Source organism: Thunnus maccoyii, chromosome 12 (assembly GCF_910596095.1).
Source record: "Thunnus maccoyii chromosome 12, fThuMac1.1, whole genome shotgun sequence".
NCBI lineage: Eukaryota > Metazoa > Chordata > Actinopteri > Scombriformes > Scombridae > Thunnus > Thunnus maccoyii.
The window spans coordinates 25,716,939-25,741,785 of NC_056544.1; the positions used below are offsets into that span (position 1 = coordinate 25,716,939).

General features: G+C 40.5%; 1 protein-coding gene across 5 annotated transcripts in view; it reads left to right on the forward strand.

The window, feature by feature from the left end:
- Positions 1-24,005, forward strand: part of LOC121908136 (rho GTPase-activating protein 12-like) — a 69,174-nt gene extending 45,169 nt beyond the window's left edge. For 3 of the 5 annotated variants that reach the window (XM_042427871.1, XM_042427869.1, XM_042427873.1), the window contains exons 3-18: positions 5,163-5,432; positions 7,469-7,675; positions 8,188-8,268; positions 8,830-8,958; positions 9,774-9,848; positions 10,634-10,695; positions 11,371-11,452; positions 13,486-13,587; positions 14,056-14,154; positions 15,712-15,814; positions 16,091-16,210; positions 16,746-16,844; positions 17,081-17,158; positions 17,312-17,446; positions 18,134-18,239; positions 22,499-24,005. In XM_042427871.1, the coding sequence (XP_042283805.1) occupies positions 5,163-5,432; positions 7,469-7,675; positions 8,188-8,268; positions 8,830-8,958; positions 9,774-9,848; positions 10,634-10,695; positions 11,371-11,452; positions 13,486-13,587; positions 14,056-14,154; positions 15,712-15,814; positions 16,091-16,210; positions 16,746-16,844; positions 17,081-17,158; positions 17,312-17,446; positions 18,134-18,239; positions 22,499-22,673 (1,923 nt within the window). In that variant the 3' untranslated portion in view covers positions 22,674-24,005. Of the gene's footprint in view, positions 1-2,714; positions 2,820-5,162; positions 5,433-7,468; positions 7,676-8,187; positions 8,269-8,829; positions 8,959-9,773; positions 9,849-10,633; positions 10,696-11,370; positions 11,453-13,485; positions 13,588-14,055; positions 14,155-15,711; positions 15,815-16,090; positions 16,211-16,745; positions 16,845-17,080; positions 17,159-17,311; positions 17,447-18,133; positions 18,240-22,498 lie in introns of those variants that run through there. The other 2 variants (XM_042427874.1, XM_042427872.1) reach the window with 2 other exon arrangements.
- Positions 24,006-24,847: the final 842 nt, after the last annotated feature.

The following is a 24,847-nucleotide window of genomic DNA, read 5'->3' on the forward strand; positions in this document are numbered from 1 at the left end:
AGTCTTCTCTCTATCTCTGTTTCACTCAGTCTGTCTTTCTGGCTGTGATGTGGTTTATCTCCGGTTGAAGAACACTGGACCGGTTCATTATTATTCCACTGCAGAGCTGCAGGCAGTGCAGATAAGACTATGCAGGTCTTCTGTTTGGAATTGGCAGCGTCACTCTCCGTCGTGCCTTCTCATTCTCTACCCATTAACCCCTTGCTCCGGCCTGAAATAGGAAATTACGAGCACGCTGCAATCAAAGCTGTTAATTGGCTGCTGCAGCGCTGTACGCCCTCAGTGTTTCTGTCACCAGACTGTACAGTATGTGTTGTTATAGTTGCAGCTGACTTCTTGGTGTGATTGAGGCTCTAATGATCAGTGCTGTGAGGGTTCAGACTGTGTAAATATCAGTTCAGCTAGAGGTCTTGAACTTATGACCGTCTCTGAGCTGAGCTGTAAGAGTATCTGTAGAAATTAAAAACCAAACAGCAGTTAGAGAGTTTTATAATCACTCTTTGAGGAGCTCCTTGATCCTCACCATCAGCTTTTGTTTGCTCATGTCATCACTGTTAGAGGTTTGTCCTTAATTGCAAAGGAGACGCTGGTTGTGGAACTGTGTTTAACTACAGTAATGCAGGAAGTAGTTTGAAAGTTTTATTTTAAGGCTTCTTGTTTCTTTCATCACAGAGAAATTCTGAAGTCTCCTGCATAATCAAATGATACTATAGCTTTGTATTATGGCCGTCAGTTATAATATTTCAACTTCATTTATGAGAAGTCCCCTTTTTTTTTCTGTCACTTTGGTATTGCAAACTGCTCTCCAACAGCTGACGCAAATCAGAGCTTAGGTACATTCTGAACACTTTCTTGTGAAAACAAAAAATTGCACCATGTTTTTTTTTGGTGCATCAAGAGATGTTACCTAACTGGCTTCCTAATTCCTCTTAAACTGACCCAGAATGTGAAAGTGAACTGATTAAAAGTGCTGAATGTTTTTATCAGGTTTTCCAGCTGTTATAGAGCAAGTGACCATGTTCTGTCCTTCATTCCTTCTGCTATCAGGCTGCTAAATGCCAACATGAGTCATTTTAAATGAACGACACATTCATTTAACCTATGTGAACTATTTTATCCTTGTTTGCTTTCTGCCGTCTCCTTGTGTAAGCCTGCATTTACAGGGTGACCTGAGGGTACCAGAGTGTTGCTGAATGATTCATTCCTTAAATTTATGTGAATTACTTTTTGTTGTGTTTGTTTTCTACTGGTTCCTTGTGTAAGCCTGCATATACGGGGCGACTGGAGGGTGCCAGAGTGTGTTTGCTGTTACCCGTGTTCCTTGTTACCCATGTGCTGATCTGTTGTCTCTGACGTGTTGCTGCCTGCCTGTGAGTTGTTCTTGTGTGTGGTCTGGGTAGGCTGTAGAACTGAATTGCCCTTCTGGGATAAATATCTGAATAAGAGGTGTAGTCTTTAGCTCGCTGTTGGTAGCACACGCAACAGGTTTTTGAGCTTGGTGATTGGATTTTTCTTTGCATAACTCTCCTCAGGAGTTGTAGCTAGCATCTCCCCCTTAACTTTTTTATGCACACAAGCTTCTACGTGTCACTTTATCAAAGAAGTAGATTTTAATGCATTTGTATGATTCCACTGGGAGAGTTTCATGCCCGTCCAAACCTATGAAGTGCTTCAACTGTCGGTCACATAACATCGTCTATGCAGAAAATGACTTCAGCTTCCGAAACCCCGGATGTTGTAAATAATTCCTCCCACTTTGCGACTCCGTAGTACACAGCAACCACTTGTCCACCTGGCGACCTTTACTTAAAGCACAGTGTGTTTTCAGAGAGAGAGCAGCTTTGTCGGTGTAAGAGGTCAACCTCGTAATGTCCCACTGTGGTTCGGTGGTTTTAGAGCTCAATATTGATTAGATGGTCAGTCTGTTCACACCAGATGTCCAGCACCAGCTGCTCAGGGATATATAACGGAGTTAAGACACTCTCTGTGCATTTTTAATGAGCCAACCTGGCAGTGCAGCCTTTAGTTACATAAAGGGCGCTGTTATTGATGAAGAGCATATTGCCGCTGTCATCGGAAGACCTTTCTGCAGTTTTAGGGATTCAGTTGAAAACCAATACGTAAGAGCTCTGAAGACAGTCTGATGATAAAGTTGCTTGCGGTTAAGTTGCCATTTGAAGATATTGAGTTGCATCCATGTATGTCTCAATTGCTTCTGTACTTAAAAACCTTCTTAAACCGTCTTTCTTTTTCATCCACAACTTCCCCTCCCTTTATTGAAATCGGTTAATCAGTTGAGAGAGAGCAGATTGCGTAGTATTAGGTGTGAGCAGGTATTTTTTATCACACACTGATAACACTGTTTGAGTCCTGCACAAGTCTGGCACCTACGTATACAATCAGTTGCTTAATAATCTTAGAAAATATTAAATCCATATGATGCTGTGACAGAAAGGTAATTAAACATCTCATAGCATGTCAGTTTTCTGGGGGTTTCCTCGCTTTTAAGTGGAAGTTCCATTTCAGACTCGAGAGGAAGACGTGGTTTTGTGGCCGACACTGAAGTGGGATACTATCCAACTGGCTTCTTAACGGTCGATTGACTACCAGGACTTCCTCTTTGACAGATCCACGCACTAAATCACATGTTTGCACAGCGTTATACAGGAAGACCACAGAGCAGTGTCGCCAGTGTGGAACGCTGCACACTGTAAAGGAGGAAAATCACAATGGCAATTCCCCGTTTGAGAAATTTTCTTCGATCTATATCACTACACGAAGATGACGATGATGTGTTTACTAGTTGCTCACCGCCGGAGGTAAAATGTTATATATATATTTTTAATTATTCAGCACGACTGTTAAGCTGCACTTTGCTTCACAGTCTGCAGTCCTGCAGAGTAGCAGTACAGAGCTTTCTAGTAAAACTACAGTCTTTGACGTTGGAGGTCTTTGCATTTGCAAAGAAAGTTTCCCTGTTTTGTCTCAGCTTTCCAACCAGGAACTGTCAAAAGCTGACTTCTCTAGTTAAAATAACAGGTAGAAGAAACTACTGTAAATACATGTATATTATGTATAATATATGCACTCTGCACCTTGACTTTGTAGTGCTTTGATACTGTATTGAACAGCGCCGCTCCTCCTAGTCCACTGAATATTCGATTCTCATGAGTACCTCCAGCTGTTTGCTCGACTCCTGCATATTTCATCCCTATTGATCCCCCCCGTGCAATAAAAACATCACAGAGCCAGTGTTAAGAGCCACGGGGCACCAGCATTATTTATGACTCTCTCTCTCTGCCCTGTCGCTGCACACAGCCAGACAGCTTCTTTGTAATGTCAGCATGAAATAATCATGACAAGCAGCCCATTGACTGGATCAGTCGCGCGTCAGGGTTTTTGAAGACGGATGTTCTGTCATTAGAGCTGTGGAGATGTTGTAGTTAGACTCAATACAGGACTGGTCTATTTGTCAACTTTACCAATAGTGCTGTAGTTCATAACCACATCCACTAGACTTTTTTTTTTACTCGTTATTAACCCAAGATATTTCAAATATATTGACACCTGCAAATTGTAGTTGGACACCTGCCAAACTGGTAAAGGAGACCATCCCAATCTTACCAGCAACAGCCTACAGACATTTGGTTTTCTGTCCATTTCTGCAGAGTTGGAATTTTTTCAGAGGTTTTTCTTCGTTTCTTGTTTAAATAAAAATAGCAACTGAAAATCTAATCTGAATAGACCAGAATCTAAAATGAGATTTTTTATTTTTTTTTAAAAAAGGATTGACAAAGTAATTATAGTTTGCTATCAATCTGTACTGAAGGTATTCATTTACAAAAGATATTGTTATTAAAATGGTTATCATCACCTGTTGTTGAGATGAAAGTTAATAATAGAGTAGTCAGTTGACGGGAAATTAATTGTTTTCAAGCAAAAATGCAAAAACATTTAACGGTAACAGCTTCTCAAATGTTAGGATTTGTTGCTTTTTCTTGTCTTATATTGTAGTAAACTGAACATTTTTGGGGTTTTTTTGATTGTTAGTCAAACAAAAACAAGCAATTTGAAGATCTGAAAGGCTTTGGGAAATTGTGATGGGCATTAAGGCTGGTGATTTTCTATATTTTTCTTATTATCAATAAATCTCACGTGCAGAGCTGAACCAACAATGAATTCATCTACTTACAAGTATGTGTCTCCAAAGCCTGATATATGGTGTTCCTCTGTGTCGTGGACCTCCATTGTGGTCCAGAAACTATTTAAAAAAACATGTCAGTGAGTGGAGAATGACAATCTTATCGCTGCTCCTAAACAAATTATGGTAGCCGTTGTCTCCGGGGCGACAAAGCATGTCACCGGGGCAGCGGTGTGGCTCATTGACTGTTTTGTTGATTATTGTTTCATAGTGAATGTTCATCATGACTGACTTATCTACTTGACATCTACAGTACATAGCAACCAGTTTAACACCCAAAAAGTACTTGCACAATTTGATGTACAAATAAGAGGATCTATATTTCGACATTTTCCAGAATACTTGTATGTCTTTTAGCTTTTTCTTCTGTGGGAAATATTTCTACATTGTTCACAGCTGTAAGAATGAGCCTGGACACACTGTCCACCCAATATCCAGGATGCATCTTGATAGTCAGTTTTACTTCCTTATTTCTACCTGACACGGGTCCCTGCAACTCTCAGTTATATAACAACAGCAACTTCCTTCCCCCTGTCCTCCTCTGAGTTCATTTGATGCATTGGCTCCTTTATGACCAACAAATGTCAGCTTGAACTGCAGCTTCTTATTTCTCTCATGACCTTTCAGCCGTTTCCCTTTTGCACCGATGCAGCTCAATGAGTCGAGTAAAGCACATACACGCTTTAAAACTTCAGTTGATTGACACCATGAGGAGAAACCTGGCATTAACAGTGTGGGGGTTGAGGTGTTTGTATGTTCGGTATTTAAAAGTGCTCAAGCTTCCTCACGCAGCTGTTGATTTACACTCTGAAAGCTGTGAATTTCCTACATCACGGCCTGTCACTCGCAGTCCGGGAAGTTTTTAAGTTTTCTTTCCGATTATATAACAGACTTGTATCCACTCACAGATTACTCACACATCCACCTCTCTCTCATCTTTCTTTCTCCCCCCCCCCAACAGACGGTATCTTCGTCAGGCCAGGGTCGCTCCGAGTCTCCCGTCTACACCAACCTCCAGGAACTGAAGATCACCCAGTCCAACCTGCCCCCTCTGCCCACCAGCTCCCCCCTCCATGTGCTGGGAGACTGGGAGACCTACAAAGACCAGAACGGCAGGCACTTCTACTACAACCGCTCCACCCAGGAAAGGACCTGGAAGCCGCCCCGGGCCAGAGACACCAGCAGCGGGAACTCCAGAGGAGACAGCCACAGCGCAGGAGAGAGCTCTGAGGTAGGGACCACATACAGAGGGTTCAACTAAACATACATATTGTCCTTCTCTCTTAGATAAATAAATAAATATATGGAATAAATCAACAATGTGGCTGGTAACTTCTCATAACAACACCAGTAAAAAGCCAATTATGAGCCAATAAAAACAATCACTCTGGTTTAAGAGGCTGTTAGTTGGCTAACTGGACGGTCATACAAGAGGAGTGAAACTCCAAATCATTTCTTTTGAAGAGCAGTTAACTTATTTTAACGTCAAAAAGTGAGAATACACAACAAGGTCAGATGTGTCGCACACTGGGGTCAAACTTTTCAAAAGTGGCTTCTTCGAAGGTGGAGAGAGAAACTGGTCATCAGGGTTGGTAGTCACGGTTACAAGAGATTAAAACACAAGAAACAGAAAATAAAATACAGCTTTTACAAGTAACACACACACACACACAGGTAGATCAATGCCTTGTTTGTGTTTAATAGCAGCTGAGACTTTGAAAAAGGTGAAGTAGAGTTCAAAAGTTTATTCTGGTTTAAATCTCACTTCTCCTTGTCCCATCAAAAAACGTGGCTCGAATGTAAGCGCTGACAGCGGAGAATGTTGGAATTTGAGGAATGTAAAGAAAATAGTTTGCAAATTTGACATCTGGTCACTGCAGAAAGCAGGTGTATCGGTCTGAACGTCAGTTTCAGGAAGTTGTTTGAGTCAGACTGTCTCCTCTCTGAACATCTGAAACACAAGCTTTTCATTGCTTTCAGACTGCCTCAGCTGCTCTTTTTTTAGACAGCAAGAACGGGCCCTTAACCTTTGCTCTAGAATTAAAAGCTGAGCGCTGAGTTTATTAGAGAGCCGACGTTTTGGTTCGTCAGGCATCAATATGAACAGTATGAAACAAAAACACCAGAGGCAATGTCTGCAACAAGCAATCTAAAAGGGAACCAAATCACTAACCTGAAACAATTACAGCAGTAATTGTTTAAAAACATCCTTAAAATGAAATGAAGACAAATTTCATGAACCGTAGAATTAAAAAAAAGAATAGAAAACAGTGTCTAATAGCTAAATTGAAAGTTTTACCCCTGAGCAAATCAGTGAATTTGTGTTTGTAATGTAAAAACTGTTGACACTGTTGACTCACTCAAACTGGTTACTACAAAACACACTTGCTGACTTGTACTCATCCGGTGTCGGAGCATCATGAGTCAGAGCTGCTTAACATTAGAGACGAATATTAAATAAATAGCAACACAGCACGCACGCTAGCATTCATCTAATACTATGACTGTCTTATGATTAACAACACTGTACATGCAGACACAGTGAGACACAGCTCTGACAGATTGTTATGGGATATTTGAGTTGTTATAGTGAAAAGTATCTGCACGCACAGCCCCAAATCTTGAACACAGTATCAGGTGCACAGTTGTAGCAAGAATCAAAACAAACAAAACACCAGCACTCACGGATCTATAATCTTCTTATTTTATTGTGGACACAAAACATGTCAGGAAAAAATACATCTCAGAGAAAATGAAACTTTTTTTTTTCTTCCTCTCTTACTGACATGCAGCTTGTTTATACACCAACATCAGAATATTTTTCTCTTGATTTAAAAACACATGTGGCCTTTTTTTAACCCAGATATCTCACCAGTCACAGTTTTGATATATGTTTTAATGACCGACTCTCACACAAACACACGTTCTGACATATCAGATTAGCCTGAATCAATTAGGGAGTCATCTCTGGTTTCGAGTCAGCTGTACAACACTGCCACCTACAGACAAAAAGTAGTCCCTGTCACTTCATTTGCTCTGTGTCACACTGCAGCAGCCTCCTTTTTAGATTTACTGTACAAAATCAAGCATGAGAAATGGTGATTTTTTTTTTGTCTCTGATGGGTCTTTTGGTTCTCTGTACTGCTCTGTGTATTAAATTGGTGGGTTTTGGGTGCATGATTCCTCTCCTCTGTAACTCCATGGTGAAAGATCTTTTTTTTCTTTTCTCTCTTCTCTCTCTCTCTTTCTCTTTCCACTAATGGTTAGACCACTCCTCTCTCGCTATCGCCGTCTTTCCTCCCCTTCCTCTCGCTCTCCATCGGTCGTCTCCAGCCTCTGTCGTCGGAGGACACCTGCTTCAGTACCTACTCTAGCCAATCAGACAGTCAGTATGGCTCGCCGCCACGTGGCTGGTCAGAGGAGATGGACGAGCACGGCCACACGCTGTACGTCAGCGACTATACTAATGAGAAGGTACGGCTGCACTGAACTGATCTCTGCTGGCTCTTTAATGTCGTGGTTTCTGGAGCTGCGTGAGGGAAGCGGGCTCATTTGTGGTGAATTATTCTGCTAATAGTGCAATACTCAGATGTTTCCTCTTCCACATTGATTAGGCAGTGTTGTGCAATCACAGCATGAGAATAGTTTCCTCTATTAGAGAAATTATGACTGTACAGAACAGTTTTCCTGCCATTTCCTCATAAGGCACACACACAGCTATTTCCTCAGTATCCAGAAATGAATCATCTTTGTTTAGCTGAAACATTAGATGAGATGTAAAAGTGATGTTGTTTGTGCTCTTGGTGCATACAGTTTAAGTTACTCTAACAGACATGGACATATGACAAAATGTATATTTTATCAGAGGATTAAACTTCTTTAACCTTTTAAAGTTGTTGCACACATACACTTTTAGGGTCAAAAATATCACAGAGTCTTGTGTTTCTGATGTCTGTGTGTGTGTGTGTGTGTGTGTGCACCACCAGTGGTTAAAACATGTTGATGACCAGGGCAGGCCGTATTACTACAGTGCAGACGGTTCCAGGTCAGAATGGGAGTTGCCAAAGGTAAGAGTCTGAAGCAATCCTTTCAATTTATTGAATGTATTTTCTACAAAATTCGAAGCACTTGGTAGATAATTAAGCTGTACTGATCAAGCTTTGCATGCTGGAGATAGGGGTAACTGCAGATCAATGTCCAAAAATAATGTGATGCTTCTAGCCTGCTATCAATGTGGTTGGTTAAGAAGTGAACACCAAGTAAGTCTGAGTGCAAAACGGCTACATATAATGATTACTTTAATTATTAATTTAGTGTTTAATTGTGAATATCACCAGTTCTCAGAGTCTGAGGTGACATTGATGTTGCTTGTTTTGTCCCCGACCGACAGTTCAAACCCCAAAGATATTCAGTTTACTTTCATAGAGGACTAAAGAAACCAGAAAATATTCACATTTAAGAAGCTGCAACCAGAGAATTTTTGGCTTTTTTTTTCTTAAAGGGCTCAAAACAATTCATCAATTTATGAAAAAGTTGCCAATTAAATTTCTGTCGATAGACTAATGTAAAATTTAGGCTGAATCAGGTTTAACTCAGAGTGAACACTGATTCCCGTTCCCTCCCTCCAGTACAACCACTCCCCTCCACAGCCATCCGCAGATGCTCCAAAGAGTCGCAGTCTGGACAGGAAAAACGCGGAGCCCATCGTCCTGACCAAGTGGAGACACAGCGCCTACGTCCAAGAGCCAAGCGACAAGGTCTGATACCCGAGTTCACAAAGATTAAAGATCAGCTTCACTATCAAATGTTTCATATCACTGCTAGCAAAAAATAACCCCCTGTGAAAATGGTAATAGAAAAGCACAGAAAATCTTACAACCCATTTCTTTCACACTTGCCAGTTGTGCTCAATCTTTCCTCTTTACATATGTATCCACTTGAGTGACGTGAGTCCAGACTTTCAGTTGTAGACTTGGTTGTTTTACAGCGGATGCGCAAAACCAGGCGTTTCCGTTCAGGCTCTGCCCGTCTACACCCGTACAAACACCAAGTCAGTAGCCTGTCCATCACCTCCCACAGACCAATCAGAGCCCTGAATCCAAACAGACAATCACCTGGAATGAATGAATGAACAAATCACACAACAGGAATAATGAGTAAATCCCTATCTTCATCAACAAATACAGCCGTTTTTCTCACCTGATTCACTGAATTGATTAACCTGCTCATTTGACATTCAATCATGAACATGATGAACTTGTATATTGAAGAGTTTGCCACAATGACAACACTGATCGATTTACTTTGAAAATACTAATTACCTAAAGATGACGCAGTTTTCAGTAGCAGCCTTCTGAGAAACACCTGCTTCCACATCTCGTTAATAATCCATTTGTGCCTCCTGGACATCACAGGGGCACTCGATACACTTTAAAGCGTTATGATCTCACCGCTAATTGCCATCACACTCTTTCAGCTGACCGTGTCTTCTTAACCTTGCACAATCTTCTCATTAACCTTCCTGTTGTTCACTGATGTGACAGTGTGTTTTTCATCCTTTTCTCCTCACTAGGATGCACCGTTGGGCCCCAAGCCCCCTTCTCCTGACTCTGACTCCTGCCCTTCATCTCCCAAGCCCCCCACCTCTGTTAGTACTCCCCCCACCACCAACGCCACCACCGCCCACCAGGCTCTGCCCCAATTGAAGGCAGTGACACATATTGCAGTGTATTGCAGGGTTCCTACACAGGAAATATATGTTTCTGTATATTCAACAAAAAACAAATTTCAATCTCGCATATTCTGTATTTGTTACAGGAAATTTATTTTATCTGAAAGGAATCTTGAGTCTGTGTAGAAACCCTGTTAATATTCAGTGCTTATGGCTTCCGATACCTGATGTATCGCTTGGCCTTGTTAAATCAACGAGGAGTCTTTTCTTGCCGAGGAACATTTAGATAAATTGTTGGCTTTGTTTCTGGGTGAATTGATCATCTGTGTTGCCCTAAAAATGTCCCTGTGTGTCACAAAAAAATATGAAAGATCACTGGCTAAAATCTGTAAAAGTAGCTCAACCCAGAATCCCCTGGTCTACTTTTACATTTTCTAATTTATTTGTCCTTTGTCCTTTGTCTGTCCATGCACATATTTGTGTTTAGCCGCTTTCCTGAATGGGAATAATAATAATAGGACTCTTTTTTTTTTTCCCCTCGAGCTGAAAGTGGTGATTGTGTCGGTGGCGGGGAATCGTCTGGTGGTGGTGTGTTTTTTAAATGGAGCTGCTTTCTGTCGCAGGATACATGCATAATGTTTACCAATATTAATTTTTGATAGCAGCTTCTTCTCCAGTGATCCTGCTGTGGTTGTCAATCATGGTTTGTGGGATTGATGCCTATAACTCGCCTCCCCGGTAATACTTGTTTTTCTCCGCAGCCGTCTGAAAAGTGCGGCGTTCTGAATGTGACAAAGATAACAGAGAACGGCAAGAAAGTTCGGTGAGTTGAACAGTATCTATAGCTGAAATTAGACCAATGTTGACATTTGACAGTGTTATGTTGAGTTAGTTTTGCTTTAAGCTAGATGTATTTGTTTGGTTCTGTTTATGTTTCCCCATTTTCCTACCAGTTATACTCAAAAAGTTGTAACAAGAGAAGCATCATATCTAAACATTGAAGGATATGGCTGGCGATCATTTTCTTATTGTCAACAAATCTCATGTGCAGAGTCAAACCAACAATGAACTCATCCTGCTTACTTATAGTACAGTATTCCCTGGTGACAGTACTGTGTGTGTATCCAAAGTCTGATATATCTTATTCCTTATTGTGCAGTAGACCTCTGTCATCCAGAAACTATTAGAGACACGTCACACTGCTGCACGGGGTGACATGTTCCTCGGCCACGAAGACTTTTGGTCACGTTAGCTTGTTTAGAAACAGCTTTAACCCTAATAACAAAAATCATGTTTTCACTCTCTAGAGAGTTGTTCTGTGTAACCAAGCATTTGATGCCGATTCTCGACACAGTTTTTTTTAAACCTGGTGCCACAGACACAATGTGGTCTTTACCCAAAAAGAAATTGGAGTTTGATACCCGACCTTACTACTGAGTAAATAAATTAGAAGGTTTATACAGATTTACTCACAGTATTTGTGGAATATGTGTTGCAGGAAGAACTGGACTTCCTCCTGGACAGTTCTGCAAGGATCCAACTTGCTGTTTGCCAAAGGCCAGGGAGGCGGGACCAGCTGGGTGAGTGACAGAGACCTTTGATTGTTAAAAGAGGACAATAAGATCTTGTCTAGACAAATGCGCATGCAGTAGAAATAGTATTTTATTAACATAGATGGATGAATGTCATCTCTGCATTGTTGTGCTGCTCTCTTGCATTATAAAGCTTTCTCCAGTGACTTCTTTAATCCACCGAAATCTCTTAGATTATCTTAAAACAGCTTAAAAGTCTTATTATCTCAGCAGTGTCAGTTTAAATTACTTCCATAAAGACATGTACACCTGTGTCGTTTTCATTCTTTAGTTTGTATGCTCACTTTGTGTTGCCTGTGCCTAAAACTTTAGATTATGGGCTTTAGGGAGTTGGGGTTGAATTTTCTCTCTTCTCGATGTTTCCTTTTTCCTTCTCTTTCCATTTTTCTCTTAATACCTCCATCTCTTCACCCTCGGCTTCACCCACACACCCTCCTTTTTCTTCATCCCCATCCCCGTCCATCCCTCCATGCAGCCATACTACCACAGTGGCTCCTTCTCTGAATTGCTCCTGTCACTGTTGAGTAACTGGAGGCCAACAGCTAAGAAACGTCCCGCTGTCTCCTATGGCTGCTCTGGGCCCAGCCGAGCCTCCTCTGTATGTGCTTCCTCCTTCCTTATGTGTGCTCCCCTCTCCTCCTCCTCCTCCTCCTCCTCCTCCTCTGCATGCCACCTCCCTCCTGTCTGTCATGCTCTGATCCCAACCCCCTCTGTGTGTTATCAGTCACTGGCATGAGGCAACGATTAGGGACAATGGTGCAGTTCTTTGCAAAATCATTAAAAATTTCGGAACAGGCATCTTTATTTTGCTTTAGAGGCATTTAGCTGATGATTTACCAGGAGAGATAAGTTGGAGTACATTAAACACATTGTGGAAATGGAGAAATCATAAAGTTGAGGCATTGATCAGGATACATCAGATCTTTCGTGGGTGTTGTGCTTTCTGATTGGCCATCACATGGACAGAGCATGACACAAGCAGGATTGCATTCAAGTTTGCATGTGTGTGGTCTGAAGTAGGATGATTATGTAAAACTCAAACAGCTCTCATGCTTAAGTGGAACTTCAGTTATTATTCTACAAAGTAAAATATACAGAATATTTTTAACGTTGCATCCAGTCTTAGTGTGTTAAAGGACATGGCTGGCTGTAGATACGGCTCAATTTTTTCTATATTTTCCTTATTTTCAACAAATGTGCAAAGACAAATCAACAATTAATTGATCTACTGAAAGGTATTGTGTGTGTATCCAAAGCCTGATATATCTCATTCCTCTGTGCTGTAGAGCGCCACTGTTATTATAAATTATAAATTATTATAACAGTGAGCCACACTGTTGACTGGGTGACATGTTCTTTGTACACAAAGAGTTTGAGCATGTTAGTATGTTTAGAAACGGCTCCAAAGACTAATAACAGCGATCATGTTTTCAGTCTCCAGAGAGTAGTTCTGTGTAAGGCAGACACTGAGCATGTGCAGGAACATGGTTCTGTTTACAGAGTTTCAATAGCTTGTTGTGCTGCATATCACAACCACCTGACTTCTCAGAGGTCTACAGCACAGTAAGGAATAAGATATATCAGGCTTTGGACACACACACAATACTTGTAAGTAGGATGAGTTCATTGTTGGTTTGGTTCTGCACATGAGATTTGTTGACGAAAGAAATAAAATCACCAGCCAAATCATATAACTAATTTTGTATTGAGCTGTTAAAGTAAAGGCAATGGTGATGTTGTAGGAATCCTACATTTAACATGCCTCATTCTGCAGCAACAAATGACAGATGACCAACCCATGCTTACTGTAGTTAGTTAGTTAGATAAGTTTTAAAACATCTAGGAATGTGTGTGCCTACATGTGCACCGTTATCAAAGTAGAATAATGTTTCTGACTTTCACAAATTGTTTTGTTGAACATTTGAGGCTGAACACATGTAAATGATTTGAATAGCTCCTCTGTATGTTAATCTGCTTTCCTTTGATTCTCTGTCTGTCTCTCTCTCTCTCTCTCTGTCCAGTTTGGAGGCAGTCAGTCCAAACCAGAGTTCACTGTGGATGTGAGGGGCGGCTCGGTGGAATGGGCTTCCAAGGACAAATCCAGCAAGAAGCATGTTATAGAGGTGAGGGAGAGTTTATTCGTCCTACCTCGATCTTCTGTTTGTTTCGAATCTACATTTATGCCATTTGTATAATAAAAGAAAGCACTGCAATGTCTCAAATACAAAGGAGAGCATCCTTCAAGTGTAGTTTCATTACAGTAACTCACTGGTCCTCATGTCTAAACAGGAAAATGAAAAATGTTTCTGCCTTCAAACACAAAATTTGGCAATAAATATGTGAAAATGACTTTTCATTCCAACTGTTAACACACCAAACAAACACTATTTTTTTAGTTGATAAACTAACTGATATGGACAATGCACAGTGAACCAGAACTCAATCACATTTAGTTAATGAGTGCTGCGTTCACATACACACACTCGTCTCATGACACTGATGGCTTAATACCACAATATTGACACATTAGGTCTTTTTTTGATGAGCTGATGATTGGAATTGATTATATTGTGTCTCTAATCCGGTCGCAGCTAAAGACTCGGCAGGGCACAGAGCTGCTGATCCAGTCGGAAAACGACAGCCTCATCAACGACTGGTACCGAACGCTGCAGGACACCATCAGCACCCATGTGAGGACCAACAGCTTCGGATTTAAGATCAGATCAGAAAATATGGATGTCTGCAATGAGAAGACTTGTTGTGCGGCTTAAAGGAAGATTCCCAGTCACTAGTCAATAGGGAGGAGAGTTTGGGGTCGAGCCAGATATTTGAGAAGAGAGTGGATTGTCAGTTACCTTTTATACTGCGGGCATTTTAATTTTTAATGTTAATTGATTAAATTACATATTTTAGGACAGATGTCCTTGAACTCAGCAGCATCTCCACCTGAACACCAGCTGCTCATTTTCAGCACTGCAGGCAAACTTAGAAAACAAACAGAAGTGTGAAAAACACAGAGCTTACAAGACACTAAACATAAGTCACTTTACAAAGGACAATGAAATACAAAATGAATTTCATCCTCGACAACATCAGGATCACAAAAAACACTAAAAATATGTGATATTTGCAGGGTAATGGAAAAAGGAAATTTGGACTTTGTCATCTGTTATTTATCCAGCCCTACTAAAAACACTGAAAGTAAAACTAAAACATTTGTGAAAAAGCTAAAAGTGCTAAAGTTTCCTTGAAAATGAAATGAACTTTGAAGGGAATAATTTTATTCCTATTGGATATCTGAAAATTACCTGCTTGCAAATTGAATACTCACTCAATCTGTCGTCAATGTCATCATCATCATGAAACAGTGAGAACACTTAGAAATTGTAATATTGATTAACCACATAAAATACAGGATAAAATCAATAAAGCTTAAATATCTAATCTGTAATTAAATCTATTAAGAAAGCATTATCCTAGCAATCAAATGATACACTTATATATAATCCATTTATATCAAATAAATCAAATACAATAACAGGTGTGACTTCCCATAAAGGGTTTATTATTCCCATAATAAACTAATTAAATTGTTCTAAACACATGAAAAGTTAACCATTTTAGTGGCATTTTTGACCAGTTCAGACACTGATTGTATATAAAAAATAAGAGAGGAGGAGAGTGACTGAAAGGAATGCAGCTTTTCCCAAAATTTACGACTTAAGAGATGAGAACGAGCCGCAGAAAGGAGGGAGGCCCCTCCACGTTGTGGCAGTCTGTTTGTCTCTCAAGAAAAACAAAGTCATTCGTTTCTAAAACTGTTCATTTTCTCTCTGTGACTGGTGGTGTTTAGTCCTGTCAAATGTTTTCTTGACGTCCATATGACTTTAGGTCATCGGGTCCATGTGTGAGTGTGTGTGAGGCCAAAAGACGTCATAATGTTTTTGAAAGAATTAAACTTTTCCTCTTATATTCCTGGGTTTATTATCCTACATTATTGAAAAGTTAAGTAAAGTAAAAGTTGAATATCACTGTCATCAGTTTAGCTTCACTTTATTTGTCTTCACGTGTTTATTATGTTGTTATTTATTTTTCTGCACTGAAAGTCCAAAGGTGCATGTGAAGGTATTTACAACCAGTTGTATCTTATGTCCTTGTGTGTGTGTGTGTGTGTGTGTGTGTGTGTGTGTGTGTGTGTGTGTGTGTGTGTGTGTGTGTGTGTGTGTGTGTGTGTGTGTGTGTCGTAGGCGTGGGAGTCTGATGAGGCCATAGAAGAAGACATGCCTGAGTCACCTGGTGTGGAGAAACATGACAAAGAGAAAGAACACAGAGACTCCAAGAAAGGCAGAGGTCTGTGTGATGTTTAATGCTGTTAAACAGATGTTCAAACATATCAAATAAACACATATCATGTTTGAGGTATTTAGCGAGTAAAGTACTACATACAAGTTTGGGTGAACTGATCATAAATAATCAGTTCCTCGACAGCGTCACGTGTGATACTTCTACTATAAAAACAACTGCTTATCAGCTTAAGTCCCCAAACGCATCCCGTTGCCGTCATGCCGATCAGCGTGCTGAGACGAGTGGTGGACAACACTGTCTTTTCCCATCTCTCCTTTCCAGCCATGAAGACCTCGACCAGCATGGACGCCTCCGACAACAAGAAGACCAGACACAAGCTGAAGAAGTTCCTCACCCGCCGTCCGACCCTGCAGGCCGTCAGAGACAAGGGATACATCAAAGGTACCAGAGAAAAACATCACCTCTGCTCACATTTCAGTATATACAGTATGCTCTGTGTCTACGGTTTTCTTGAGATTCCTGGAATATTAATGAAAAAATTTTGAGTTTTTAGTTGAATAATCTAGAAATAACAGAGTTTTACTAACAGATTACTTTACAGAAATATAGGAGAAAGTATTTAAGACACAGGTTAGGTTCAGATATATTTGTGGTATAAGCTGGTGGTTTTTCTGCTATTTTTAACAACAGAAAGCAACACTTTGACTTTATGAATAAATTAAATTTACAGCTTGATATAAATCTATTTGCTTTAAACTTGTATATTATTCCCGCAACAGGCCAGTTTGCCAACAGGAAGCATGACAAGTAAAAGTTTGTAATTCTATAATAATAATTTGTTTCTTTAAGCTTTTAGCCTAAATGACATTTTAAAGAACCCGCAGAAAGAAACTTTTCCTTTCTTCTATCTCTAATAAATAAATGGAGGACTTTGGACTGCTTCGTGACTGTGTTTTTGTTTTCTATGTGACCTCAGATCAGGTGTTTGGCTGCAGTCTCTCCAGTCTGTGTCACAGGGAGAACAGCACAGTGCCCATCTTTGTCAAGACATGCATCGACCATGTGGAGAACAACGGTGGGTTCTGATCTCAGTCACTTTACCAGACTCGAATTAAGAGAAAACTATTTTCTAGTTTCTTATAACCTGCATATAGTAAAGGAGGGACGTGGTTTACAGCACCTGATAACACAGGTAATTTCAGATAAGTTGTCAGTCACTGTAAAGTTGTTTACTTTTACTGTATGTTGTTGTTTTGGAGGATTCAGCTCTTACTGAAATGATCAATGCTTTCCTCCCATGATCCCCTGCAGGTCTGTGTGTGGACGGGCTGTACAGAGTTAGTGGAAACCTTGCTGTCATACAAAAACTACGTTTTGCTGTCAATCATGGTACGTTTCTGTCCTCTGTAAAAGCTTCTCCTCATTATTTTTGAAAGAAAAGACTGAAAAGCTATTTAAAAGTATTCTGACTTTAATGTTTCGGGAGTTTCTTGCGGTCATGTAAGTTGTTATAAGGGTTTAGAGTATTCTGTGTGTGTCCAGATGAGAAGGTGAACCTGGCAGACGGGAAGTGGGAGGACATCCATGTGACCACTGGAGCTTTAAAGATGTACTTCAGAGAGCTGCCGGAGCCTCTCTTCACCTACGCTCTCTTCCACGACTTTGTCAGCGGCATCAGTGCGTAACTAATACACACACACAGTTAGATAAGATTATTTTCATTATCCATTAATTGGTGATTATTTTCTTGATTGATGGACTAAACATATCACAGTTTCCCAAAGGCCAAGGTGACGCCCATTATCCAAATGAATCAGCAATTTTTTTGTCTTAAAAAGTGACTAAGAGATTAATCAGTTATCTAAATACTTGGCGATTCATTTTATGTCTAAATAATTGTTGCAGCTCTACACACGTCACATAATTATCTGCAGATTGGACAAGAAAGTCTTTTGTTGATGCATTTACTCACATAATGAATTGTTGTTAATGTCTGTATCACTATCACTTTAACCCAGGAACTCCAGAAGATTTTTCAGAGAATTAAGGATGAAGAATTTTAAGCTAAATACAAGAAGATTTGAATTTTTGTCCTCTAGTTAAATTACTTTGCTTGGGGAACCTATGAAACCCCCTTCATGGACCTCTGAGGTGTCCAGATCCTGCTTAAAAAAATCTTCTACCTGGTGAATAAGTATATCTGGATCAGGGAGAGTTGATTGCAAATGCTCTGCAATCTCACAAACATTAGCATCAAAGTATGCTTTCCCAAACATTGCATCAGTAAACCAACAGAAGACTGCTGTTGCTTTTAGCAAGCTGCCAAGTCTCTGACTTTTCCTGTTTTTGTTTTCTGTTCTGCAGAGAATCCAGACTATAAGCAGCGAGTTCAGGCCATCAAAGAGCTGGTCAGACAGCTGCCAAAGCCCAACCACGACACCATGCAGGCTCTCTTCAAACACCTCCGAAGGTAAGAAGAAAACATCATTTTGTGTTTTGTTTTTTAACGTTTTATTGATGTCTGTGCAAAGCAAAGAGGGCACCATAAACAATAATGGAAAGGTACACACTGTGTAGGGATTTTAGCAATAACACCCCCACAACCCCAAGGTAAATAAATAAAGAAGGAAAGAAAGAAGAAAGAAAGACAAAAGGAAAAAAACAAAACAAAAATGACCAAAAAACTGGCGAATCGCCAAAATCTACATACATCTATACATTGCATACATATGTGATCCCAAAAGATAAGGCAGTGTAAGTCTTGTAAGTCTGAATTTACAGACTGGTTCTGAAAATATGTCAAAAAACAGTTGTCACCTCTTACAGAATAAGTCTGTTGATCCTTTGAGAGTGAAATTGATTTTCTCCAACTGGAGAAAGAACATGATAGTAGTTTAGAGGTGGAGTGGGAGATTTCCAGGATAAGAGTATCCTTCTTCTGGCCAGGAGCATTAAGAAAGCGATCGTGTCAGACACAACAGTGCTGCAGGGAAGTGGGACTCTAGACACACTGAAAACGGTTAGCAAAGGGCAACCTTAAGTTCAAACATTTAACCCCTCTGAGATCAAAACTTTCTGAGCTTTGAGCAAGACCAGAACATCTGTAAAAGAGTTGCAGGGTGCTGTGAAAAATCTTCAGGTCTCCCAAACATCATTAAAACTCAGAAAGACTCAGATATATTCAGACTCAAAGAAGAGTTCAATGTGAATAGGTTTATTGTGCATCAAGTGTAATACAGAGCAAACCGAGACTTCAGTCCCAGGATGAGAACCTAATGCAAAATCACAGAACATCATTTTATATACTGTTCATAACTCCCCTGTTGTGGAGCTTATATTGGGCTTTTTAACAGTTTCACCTGGCTTGGAAACAATGGTTTCTCAAACTTCCCCAAAATCCATAAATAAAATTGGGCCTGCTGGCATTTAATCACACAGCAAATAACCAAAATATCATGTTACTGATTAACCCCTCTGTGTACGGTCTCTACAATGGCTGCACATTGTTGATTCTTTAATTAGCTCTCCTGTGTATAATCTTTTGTGCTAACATTGGTATGACTGTTTACCCAAGGGAAATTAGTCTTCCCAAGGGCCAACGGAGCAGCGAGTACACATTGGACTAACGTTATGGTAGAGTTCTGCCACACACAGATAGGCTCTATGTGTCACTTCGAGCTGGATCAGATTCAGGCATGCGCAGGAGGAGTGTGATTGATCCTATGTAAGGCATCGGACCAAGCAGAATCACTTCCCAAAGACTTAACGTTACTATCGATGTTGGAGATGAATTTTCGAGAGGTGTACGACAGTTTAAGAATGTCTTCTCCCGAACAAGCTGCCATTGGGGATGGTCTTTGGGATAAAAGTTGAAAACAGCATCCATTTGTATAGGGGTGTAGTCAGAGATAACTATAGATAAGTAGTCAATAAATGAAACGTGGTCGAGAAGGTTCCTGTCTATGAAGAAATAATCTATTCATGAGTAGGTGCAATAGATGTGGGAGAAGAAAGAAAAAGATTTTGAGGAAGGATCTAAGAACCGCCAAGGATCAATACACCCATTGTCATTCAGAAAATAGGACAATGATTTAGCTATTTTAGAAGTGACCATTTGGACTGGATCTGTCCAGGACTGGATAAATAACAGTACTGAAGTCGCCACCCAGTATGAGTTTGTGTGTGTCTATGCTGGGAAAGGAGGACAAAAGTTGTTTTGTTTTTTTAATAAAAGTCTTATTGTCCCAGTTGGGAGTGTAAACGTTGGCAAGCAAAACTGGTTGTTGAAAAAGGGTCAGAGGTAATGTTATTTGTGATAAACAGAATTTTTAAATTAGGTGTGGAGGGGGGAGCTGAGCAAAATGTGTTACTGGTGTTAAACGGTGTTCAGGTATACACCAATTACAATACTTTCCCTCTGCCCCCACCGTCGTTTTGGGTTTCTTTTATAGAAATAAAACCCATTTAGTTCATTTTCGTGTATCAGCATCCACGTTCATCAAATAAAAAACTATAATTTGTAAAATACTAAGCGCGTTGTAAATACTTAGTTGGACGACGGACGCTACAACTATAAACTGAAAGTGTCTGCTCTGTGTCTGTGTGTGCACCGCAGACCAGTTTTACACGGAGCACGACCGGCTGACAGGAGCCTGAAGCTCGCCATCACTAACTCTTAATAAGAGGAAGATCTAAACTAAATAACCCCTCAACCCCTCCAAACCCCCTGACAGATGAACAGTCCTAGGATTCCTTTCCAGAAACTAAGAAACCCACAGGCAAATAAAAACAAATGACTACTAACGCATATATCTTTTAAACCTAACTCAGATTGTAGCTCAAAACCACAACAAAAGGAAAAAAGGTGTTCCTGCTCTGTTAGCTTACATTTGTTGTTACATCAGTTCAGTGCTCATTCGGGGAGAATGAGCATAACCAAGACGCAGAGTAGCTTGTTTATAGAGAGAGAGAGTTCAAGTCAGTAACGCTTACCTGTAGTGTCAGTTATTACAGCTGCTCCGTGAGCTTACACTTGTTGTTAAATCAGTTCAGTGCTTGTTCGGGGAGACTGAGCATCACCGAGACAGGGAGTAGCTTGTTTATGGAGAAAGAGTTCAAGTCAGTAACACTTACTTGTAGTGTCACTTACAACTGCTCCAAGAGTGGTTTCACACACACTGTTACAGAGCCAACCTCACGTCAGTCCTCAATGTGTTGTTCGTAAAACGCCTGGGCCGCTTCAGGACCGTTGAAGAAAAGCATTTCACCGTTGAACTCCACACGGAGCCGGGCAGGATGGCAAAGCGTATTGAATGCAGCGTGCTGCTGAGCCAAACTTGCACTGAGGTCGGGGTAGATATTAATCCGCTGGCCCCGGAAAGTCAGCAACTCTCACCACCTCGCTAGAATCAGGTCTTTATCCTGGTAGCGGAGGAAGCAGCCAATGAAGGCTCTGGGGTTTAGGTGAGGATTTACGGCCGGCGTCCGTTGCTCTCCTCAGTCTGTGTGCTCGGTCCAAGATGGGGGGATGAGGGAACACTTTTAGGCCAACAACAACCTGGAAAAACAAAGTCATGAACTGAACCTGCAGCTTCTCCAGCACCCCGGTGACTTTCAGGTTCCACTTCCACAAGCGATTCTCCAGGTCGTCCAGTCTGGCTGTCAGCATGTCGTTTTTCAAGAGAAGCTCACAATAGGCAGACTCCAGTTTGGTAACTTTGTTGCTGTAAGTTGACAGGCTGGTCTCGATTGTCTCGATTGTATTGGCATGTGAAACAATTGTCTCTTTGATAGAGGGAGTCAGTCACTGACTGGAAGTTTTCCAGGTCGTTGAGTAGCTTCTTAGGGCTAATGTTAGCTTCTCTGGCTAGCCCAGGTGCCCCTAGCTGAGTGGAAGCAGCAGATTTAGTTGACGTGTTTCTCTGTGAGCTCTGAGCCATGTCTCCACTGATGTGACTAAATAAGTCTTGAAAGAGTCGTTTGGCTAACAAAGAGGAAAGAAACTTGTGGGCAGACAAAGTTTTTTTTATAAAAACATGGGAGAGCTACGAATCTCCCGCCTACTCCAACTGCGTGCTCATCCAGAAGTCATGATTTCTTTCTTTCTTTCTTGTTATTTTTACTGATGTTTATTTGTCCCCCAAAACAAGAGGTCAAACATGAGTTTTAATACGAAGTCCCAATAAAAAGGCACAATTCTCTACACTTGAACAGTGTGTATCAGAGAGATTCAAATGTATTTTCAGCAATTCTGACCATTTAGAGATTTCCACGTAAATGATTTTACTATAAATTTTAGGGCCCAAAAGTTATAGCCTTGCAGGTCCAAAACACTGGAAAAATGCACCTTTGAAAGGTAAACTGGGTCACCCACAACACCAGCAAAATAAATGTATGTATTGTGCATAGTCACTAAAGTCTCAATACACTTTACTGCAAAAAGTCCACATACAATATGTAACCTTCTTTTGTGCATATGTGTTTGTCTGTTTCCTCACATGCCTTTTTAAAAATGTGAACTCTATTTTGTTATAAACCTGACTACACAAAACTGCATTATTGGCCAGATTGACATTCAGTGTTTCTGTGAGAAGGGTGCACTAATTTATTTTTTTTTTGCTTGTTAAAACTGTTTTTTTAGTAAAATCTTCTTAGTTCACCAGCCTCTGGAAGGTGAACCAATGTATTTTTTATTGTCAGACTGTATCTAACCCTCCTCCATCCCTCCAGGGTGATCGACCACGGTGAGGAAAACCGTATGACCACCCAGAGCGTGGCCATCGTGTTCGGCCCCACGCTGCTGCGGCCTGAGACGGAGACCATGAACATGGCGGTCCACATGGTCTACCAGAACCAGATAGTGGAGCTTATACTGCTGGAGTACGAGAACATTTTCGGGAGGTAGACGGAGACGCCAAAGGATTAGCCGTTTCTTTTTATTTTTTCTCTACCAACGCAGAGCTCTTCCTAACCCAGCATGGCCCTGCGAAAAACAGCCCGGATCGGCCCGGCCTGGCACGGGGCAGCTTCTCTTCATCTCAAACCAACCTGTGGTCACCGGCTTCTCCAAATCTCGCAACCTCTGGACCAAAGCCACGCAAAATGTTTCATGAACCAAAACATAGTAGCTAAATACATGTAGCTAACTAGCGACCAAAAATTTTAGACTCTTTGCACTTTTCAGTATCTCATTTTCTCCTGCGGCTGCATTTGTGCCACTGAAGCAAAAGGTGGCGTCCTCCTGTCCCAACACTGGATTCCTAAAAACTGATAGATGGGCCAAACAAGCCGCTACTGGTGCACAGACTGACTGAGACCAAAGGAGCTGCGGAATAATGAGCCTTTGTTGCCTCGTAGGAAGGAGCCGTCAGTATTGGAGGTTAATGATGTTGGCTGCACCCTGTATGTACCGTACTGTAAATCTAATCACTTGTATAGACTCAATCACTCCTGTTTGAACCACACTGGGATACAACTGAAGAAATCAAACTCCTTCTACCCTCAGCTTGACTATAGATGTTTAGGCACTAAGAGAAGAAATAAGTTAGAACAAGGAGAAGAAGGGATGACGTGGAGGTCTTTTATTTAGGAACTATAGGTTGCTCAACGTTGTTGACTCTCCTTCACTTTCTCTTTATTTTAAATGTTTTCCTCTCCTCCGCTGTCTCTCCATCTCTCTCCCAATCTGTTTCTCCTTTCTGAAATCCTGAAATACTGGACTAGGGTCCTTTGAACACATGACAGGTTATCGTGTTCTTGTCTGTATTACAGTATATCTGCACGACACCTTCTCCATTTGGCTTTTAGAACAAATCATCTTGTAGCGGTCAGAACATCAACTTGAAAAATACAAACAAACGGTACTCAGCTGTGTCTTTCCTTGACTCATGGATATGAAATGTTTAAAAACAGCCTTTAAACATCTCTCTATTGAAACATTTGTACAGTGTTTATGTGTATGCATGTAATTGGGGGGTGGATGGATGAATGGATTCAATGTACCTTATATTGTACAAATACTAAATACGTACACACCTACAGAGTGTTAAAATATGTTATGAGGGAGCAGTGTAACCAACAGTTGTGAGGAATAAAGTTATGAGGTGGGGATGTGGAGGTATAACTGTGAGTGAGGTAAAAGGATGATTGTGAATGTAATTTTGCAAAATAACATTTGTTTGCTTTGTCAAACTGGAATAAAGACCTCTAGAGAGAGGAACTCTAGAGATAGTCTTTATGTTCTCGTGATTAGTTTTACTCCACCTGTGTTGTTTCCATGTGACTCAGCAAGAAGATCAAGATACTGACTGTCAGATTTAGAGGTTTGATTCCATGGATGTTATTATAGGAACTGGATACCAGACTCAAAAATGAAAAATTGCTTGCCTGGCTAATAACCTTAAAAAGTTTCTACCTTCTGCATTGTGCGGCCCAATGAATACCTGCAGTAGTGTTTTTCCTGCTGGACCCGTTTATGAGTTCCCGCTCGGCCCACAGACTTAACATTGAGATGACGTTAAAGATTTTAAAATCACTTTTCCAGGCTCTAGGAAAGTTTTACAGATGTAAAACTTTAAAAAAAAATTCATCATACAAAGAGTAATAATTGACCTTGTTTGCAGGTGGAGATGACTTGTCAACAGTTTTATACAGTAGACGTCTCTTTTTTAATGGTGGTCTTTGGGAAAATGCTTTTTGGGCTGCAGGGGATTTTTTTTGTAACCACTTGGAAAAATTCAAGGTTGAGCCTTGTTAATAAATCCATGTTTGATGCCTACAGACAGAGATGTCACATGACCCTTCAAATATTTGAGATTGGATGGCTTTAGAAGGAGTCAAATTGTTAAAGTGTTTTTATTAATATTAATAATAATAATAATAATAATAATAACAATAATAAGTGTATAAACAAAAATCACTTTTTCTGTTTTTATTTGTATTTATTCACGTTAATGTTACTTGGTTCCAGCCAGAAAACACTTCATATTGGCAGCGTAAAGTTGCTCAGTTGCGGTTGTGTTAACCACAGTGAGGTTTGATTAACCAGTCTCAGCTAACGCCATAAAAAAATATGACTTA